General features: G+C 40.0%; 1 protein-coding gene across 1 annotated transcript in view; it reads right to left on the bottom strand.

Moving 5' to 3' along the window:
* Window positions 1-1901: 1901 nt before the first annotated feature.
* Window positions 1902-6692, bottom strand: part of LOC124041733 (corticotropin-releasing factor receptor 2-like) — an 83159-nt gene continuing 78368 nt past the window's right edge. Inside the window, exon 12 of the mRNA XM_046359667.1 lies at window positions 1902-6257. Coding sequence (XP_046215623.1) covers window positions 6117-6257 — 141 coding nt within the window. The 3' untranslated portion in view covers window positions 1902-6116. The remainder of the gene's footprint in view (window positions 6258-6692) is intronic.

Raw genomic sequence — 6692 nt, 5'->3', positions numbered from 1 at the left:
CCCTCTCCTGACCTTGTTTGGCTATCTTTTCCTCTCTCATCTGAGAAACATTTATAGATCATGAACATCATCATTTAATTTCCCCAGCATCTTGCATCATACAGTTGAAGTCTGAAGTTTACATACACCTTCGCCAAATACATTTAAACTCAGTTATTCACAATTCCTGACAGTTAATCCAAGTAATAATTCCCTGTCTTAGGTCAGTTAGGATCACCACTTTATTTTAAGAATGTGAAATATCAGAATAATAGTAAAGAGAATGATTTATTTCAGCTATTATTTATTTAATCAAATTCCCAGTGGGTCAGAAGTTTACATACACTCAATTAGTATTTGGTAGCATTGCCTTTAAATTGTTTAACTTGGGTCAAGCGTTTCGAGTAACTGTCCACAAGCTTCCCACAATAAGTTGGGTGAATTTTGGCCCATTCCTCCTCACAACACTGGTGTAACTTAGTCGGGTTTGTAGGCCTCCTTGCTCACACACACTTTTTCAGTTCTACCCACAAATCTCTCTATAGGATTGAGGTCAGGGCTTTGTGATGGCCACTCCAATACCTTGACTTTGTTGTCCTTAAGCCATTTTGCTACAACTTTGGAATTGTGCTTGGGGTCATTGTCCATTTGGAAGACCCATTTGCAACCAAGCTTTAACTTCCTGACTGATGCCTTGAGATGTTGCTTCATTATATCCACATAATTTTCCTACCTCATGATGCCATCGATTTTGTGAAGTGCACCAGTCCCTCCTGCAGCAAAACACTCCCACAACATGATGCTGCCACCCCCGTGTTTTATGGTTGGGATGGTGTTCTTTGGCTTGCAAGCCTCCCCCATTTTTCCTCCAAACATAACAATGGTCATTATGACCAAACAGTTCTATTTTTGTTTCATCAGACCAGAGGACATTTCTCCAAAAAGTATGATATTTGTCCCAATGTGCAATTGCAATCCGTAGTCTGGCTTTTTTATGGCAGTTTTACTGTGGATATAGATACTTTTGTACCTGTTTCCTCCAGCATCTTCACAAGGCCCTTTGCTGTTGTTCTGGGATTGATTTGCACTTTTTGCACCAAAATACATGAATCTTTAGGAGACAGAATGGGTCTCATTCCTGAGCAGTATCACGGCTGTGTGGTCCCATGGTGTTTATACTTGGGTACTATTACTTGTGAATCCACCTTCAGCCATTTGGAAATTGCTCCTAAGGATGAACCAGACTTGTATACCATTTTCTTTCTGAGGTCTTGGCTGATTTCTTTAGATTTTCCCATGATGTCAAGTAAAGAGGCACTTAGTGTGAAGGTAGGCCTTGAAATACATCCACAGATACATCTCCAATTGTGTCAAATGATGTCAATCAGCCTATCAGAAGCTTCGAAAGCCATGACATAATTTTCTGGAATTTTCCAATCGGTTTTAAAGCGCTGTCAACTTAGTGTAACTTCTGACCCTTTGGAATTGTGATACAGTGAATAATTGTTGGAAAAATTACTTGTGTCATGCACAAAGTAGATGTCTTAACGAACTTGCCAAAACTATATTGGAGTGGATGAAAAACACATTTTAATGACTCCAACCTAAGTGTATGTAATCTTCCGACTTCAACTGTATATGTTTTTTTTGCGTAACCAATGTTCGGAGGCTACATTCATATTAATCTGAAATGTTGCTCCAGAAGACATTGAGCTGATTGAAGGTCGTAAGCATCCTCAGATAAGCTTCATTCATGTAGATATTTAGGGCAACTTTTTCTATCTGCACAACTCATAATAGTAGCCAAAATGATCGGTTAAGTTTGATGGAGATGCGTTGTTGATGCCCCTTTGCTCCACTTTATGCGAAAGTGACGATCAAGGCATGAGGCCAGACCCAGATGCAGACACAGGAGGCAGATGGTTGGAGACTTACAATTTTTATTAATCCAAAAAGGGGTAGACAAGAGAATGGTCGTGTACAGGCAAAAGGTCAAAACCATTTCAGAGTCCAATAGGTAGCGAAGGGAAGGCAGATTCAAGGTCAGGGCAGGCAGGCAGGATGATCAGGCAGGCGGGAAAGTAGTCCAGAGTCAGGCAGTGGTCAAAACCGGGAATCATAACATACAGTATGTGAAAACTTGTACTCACCATGCAGTTATGACATCATTTATTATTAGCCAAGTTAATGATTGGTGAAATGCGACTGAAAATAGTCGCAGGGAACTTGAGGGACATATTACAAGTTGTAGGAGGACCCAGGAGGATATGCAGCTATAGCCCGAGAGGCACATCAGATCCACAAAACACCTTTTAATCGTCTGTCAAGCAGCAGGAGCATTAATTGTCACAATAAGCCTTTATTTGCTTGAATCAGAGATGCAACTAATTGTTAGGGCTGTATAACTCACAGCGAGTACAGTGAGAGTGCTGCTACACCTCATTCCCAGCCCTTATTGGGTCAAAGAGATTCTAATCCAAATTGAGCACTGGTATAATGAAATAGAATGAATACAATGCAATCCTTCTCCTCATTGTCTCCTCAGTGAATACTGATCATTGAATGAGTCTGACTAAGTCTGGAAATGCTGGACAAGATTGTTGGTAGCATCCTTACAAAGCAGAGAGACTATTTATTTCAAATCTGAAGATTTTACCACATATACTTGTATAAATGCATATCAATCACACATATCAGTACAACAATTAATGTAGAAACATAGTCTTTACACAATGTTTTTCTATAAGGCAACATTGGTATTTCAACAAAAAGCCAAAATGCATTTATGTACATTAATACGTCATTAATTCAAACCGACATAAGAGAATGGTGAAGCTTTACAAAGTATGAAAAAGGTTGGAAAAAGTGCACTGACAACAAGTAAACATGTTTCACATCTTTGGTGAATATTACATTTTGAATGAATTAATCCTGAAAAATAAAAATAAAAGTTTCAAGTTTCAATCTCATGTTTTAGTTGGATTTCCATTGGTGAATTTAAAACTCTGCTTACCTTTAATTAGCATTCATGGGAGTGCTGTATGTCCAGAATTGTGATGGCTTCAATAGACTAAACACATCATGGAAAGTACAATTTAAACTGTAAAAATGAGAGATGGTGATACAAACAAGTAAAATAGCATATTCATACCTTTCTATGTTTGCTTTGGATGGTTGTAGTTATTCATGTAACCTGAATGCTCTGAATTTTCTTAATGAATTACTACGGTCACTAACAGTAAAAGAGAAAAAAACATATTTACTTCATAAAATGTGTACAAATACTGTATTAATTACAATATACAACAAACTTTAAAATAGTTTATGTACAGTACAGCTTAACACTTTTGTTATACATGTTTTATCGCACTCTTTGAAGATTTTATCTTATTTTTAGACCTTCTCAACTGGAACCCCTAGATATGATTAAAACAGCTCCAATATAAACATTCAACTTGAAGGCACCTCCCAAACATAAATAACAAAATGATGTTCAACCAACAGGGTTTCGTGTTTTAGGACAAGAAAATAGCTAAAATATTTACAGTTTTTCACATACAGTAGTTTATTGGCAATTTATTTAGATCTTGGGACTGTTTGCGGGAAAACTATTTGCTTGAAAAGTTGGTGGTATTTAAGAGAGGAATTGCGCATATGGAGTGAGTCACGTTAATGAAAATATAACACAGGAAACTGGTACAAAGCCAACTCTTTCAGAAAATTATACATCAAGCAATCAAGGGGTGCAAACTCTAATGGACATGACAAGTTCATCATTTATTCTATGGTACCACATTATTTTCACAGTAATTGTCGGATGGTGAAGAGAAAAATAACTGACCTTCCAGAAGTAAATCTTTCATTACAAGCAATTAGATAAATTATAATTGGCTGTTCTACAACATAAATGTGGGTCTAGTCCAATTTCAATACCAGGAAAATGTGTAAAGCAATAATTAATTCTGACTGTCACTGAGCCGTACCTACGTTATATTTAAAAACAGCAACTCTCAACCGATGTTATATATTTTAATTTGAGCATCTTGCTTACTATATACTCCCAAAGTATCGTTTTTTGTACTTTTACCCCTTCTTGGTGGTTACAGTCTTGTCCAATCGCTGCAACTCCCCTACGGACTCAGGAAAGGCGAAGGTTGAGAGCCATGCATCCTCCGAAACATGACCCTGTCAAGCCGGACTGCTTCTCGACACACTGTTTGCTTAACCCGGAAGCCAGCTGCACCAATGAGTCGGAGGAAACATCATCCAGCTGGCAACCAATGTCAGCTTGCAGGCATCCGGCCTGCCACAAGGAGTCGCTAGAGCACGATGGGACAAGGAAATCCCTGCCAGCCAAACATTCCACTAACCCGGACAACACTAGGCAATTGTGTGCCGCCTCAATTGGCCCAGTATCGTCCGGGTTAGTGGGTGCCTGCAAGCTGACATTGGCCGCCAGCTGGGTGATGTTTCCTCTGAATCACGGCCAGCTGGGACACAGCCTGGGACCAAACCCAGGTCTATGGTGATGCTTCAAGCACTGTGATGCAGTGCCTTAGACCGCTGCACAACTTGGGAGAGCAGTATACTCTCAAAGTAACTCAACTGTGAGGTACATGGTTGCTTATAAACCTACATAGATTTATACAATGCATTAAACAAATACCCCAGATAAATGAGCTTGTACTCAATACCCATCTAATTGCATAATTTCTACAATTCCACATTTTAAGAACTTAATTCCCTGGGTGCATGGGTTCTACTGTTCTATTTTCCTGAATAGAAAGGCATGCCTATGTGTCTGGAAATTGTATTATACTGCAGGGGGGCCTGGAGGGAGATGAGGATAACACCCGTGCAGGTCAGCTTGTCGGTCAGTCACCAGGGCAGAGCTTGGCATGTTGACCTGAGCAGAGCAAATCATTAAGGAAGCCAAATGAAGATCTCACTAATCAGGCTCTATCTCTCTCTGGCTCCTCGACCCAACAGTTTAGTACTGACACTGATTAAGTATGGCACATTGGGATTTGAAAGAGAGAAAATAACTATGTGAAAAGGATTTCATGTATGCACAATGTACTGTACCTTTAAATTACTCCTATTGCTCTTGGCTTGGGACAGCTGTGGCATTGCGTGGACTGAAGTCAGGGTCTGTTCAGTGTTTAAATAAGTTTTATGTAAAAGTCTCAGAATCCCAGTCCCATCTCCATTATTTACATAATAAGATAATGGATATAATCTGAACTCAAACCCAGTGAAAGATAGCTTTGATTTATGATTACTCATCCAAATAAGAGCTGCCTTAGGGTTTTTTTTATACAGAAGAGAGAAAAACAGATCATTGATGTGGTGCTGCTCAAAGGCATTTGAGAATGATTGGCAGGGAACAATCTTAAAATAAATGAGCCTGAAAACATTTATACAATAGAATAGCTCTTAGGGTGACATTTTCACAACGCAAAAAAAGTGGTGCTGACGACAAACCAAACGATATCACTTGAAGTCTGCACGTTCCTTATTACCTTGGTGATTAACAGTATCATTTGATCGCTCTCGTTGCATCTCAACCTCAGTCTGCAAAAGACACAGAACGCATTTTCATCCCGTGTCTGCTCTGTTTATTGCACATTCCTGCTTATCCCTGCCCTCTCATAGACATGAAACAATGAAAGGTTATGGAAATAAATGCTGCTACAAGTATAGTAGAGTACTGAGAGTGATTAGGGTCTTTTTTGACATTAACACAGCTTTTTTTTTGCCTCGTCAGGATTGGTCCTTGACAGGTCGACATTCCTGACCTATTAAAATCCAACCTGCTGTAATACAGTGTGAAAACAGCTATTAATGCATTGCCAGTAAGACTCTGACTCTGCAATCACTTCACAAAGTTAATTTGGAGAGGCGGCATTGCCCATCTGTTCTGAATGTACTTCTCTGCCACACGTCCAAAGAGGTTGTGTTACAGTACTGTAATTCGGAAATCGTAATGGGCTCTTCCTCAAAGCCCTCTCTATCTGTCCTTATGCAGCTGGGGTAAGAAATAAAGGAAATAAGACAACATTTATGGAGAGGTGCTTCAAGACAAGTCTCTTCCCTAGAAAAAAAATGACATTTCCAAAGGTGACCTTTGGATTTGGTCAAACGGCTGTGGTCTGTTTTATACTATGGAAGCTGATCCTGGTGGGTGAGGTGGGGAGGGACATGGCACGTGCAACGCGCACTCTCAGGGCATGGTTGTCCTGCCAACGATGCCATCTTTTCCTGGCTGCTGAGCGCACCTGGACGATGACAATGAAATACTGTATTAGTGGTGGGCAGCCAGTCTATCTGGTAGGACACACAATATCTAGGGCACAGGAAATCTCTTGGACCTGAATTGACATATTTTATTTAACCTTCATTTAACTAGGTAAGTCAGTTAAAGAACAAATTCTTATTTACAATGACGGCCTACCCAGGCCAAACCCTCCCCTAACGCGGACGACGCTGGGCCAATTGTGCGCCGCCTTATGGGGCTCCCGAACAAGGCCCTCTGTGACAGTAGTGGTGCATCTAGCACTGTGATGCAGTGCCTTAGACCGCTACGTCACTCGGTCAACAAACAATCTTTACAAAATGGTACAGAACCACACATTTCAGATACAGTGAATAGCTTCTAAAGTATCCACAGTAGACTTCAATCAGTGTCTTTCTTTTCATGTGTATATATCAAC

The sequence above is a fragment of the Oncorhynchus gorbuscha genome, linkage group LG08 (assembly GCF_021184085.1).
Source record: "Oncorhynchus gorbuscha isolate QuinsamMale2020 ecotype Even-year linkage group LG08, OgorEven_v1.0, whole genome shotgun sequence".
In the NCBI taxonomy this organism is placed as follows: Eukaryota; Metazoa; Chordata; class Actinopteri; order Salmoniformes; family Salmonidae; genus Oncorhynchus; species Oncorhynchus gorbuscha.
Note: the sequence above shows the minus strand (reverse complement) of the source record. Positions and strands in the feature narration are given on the sequence as shown.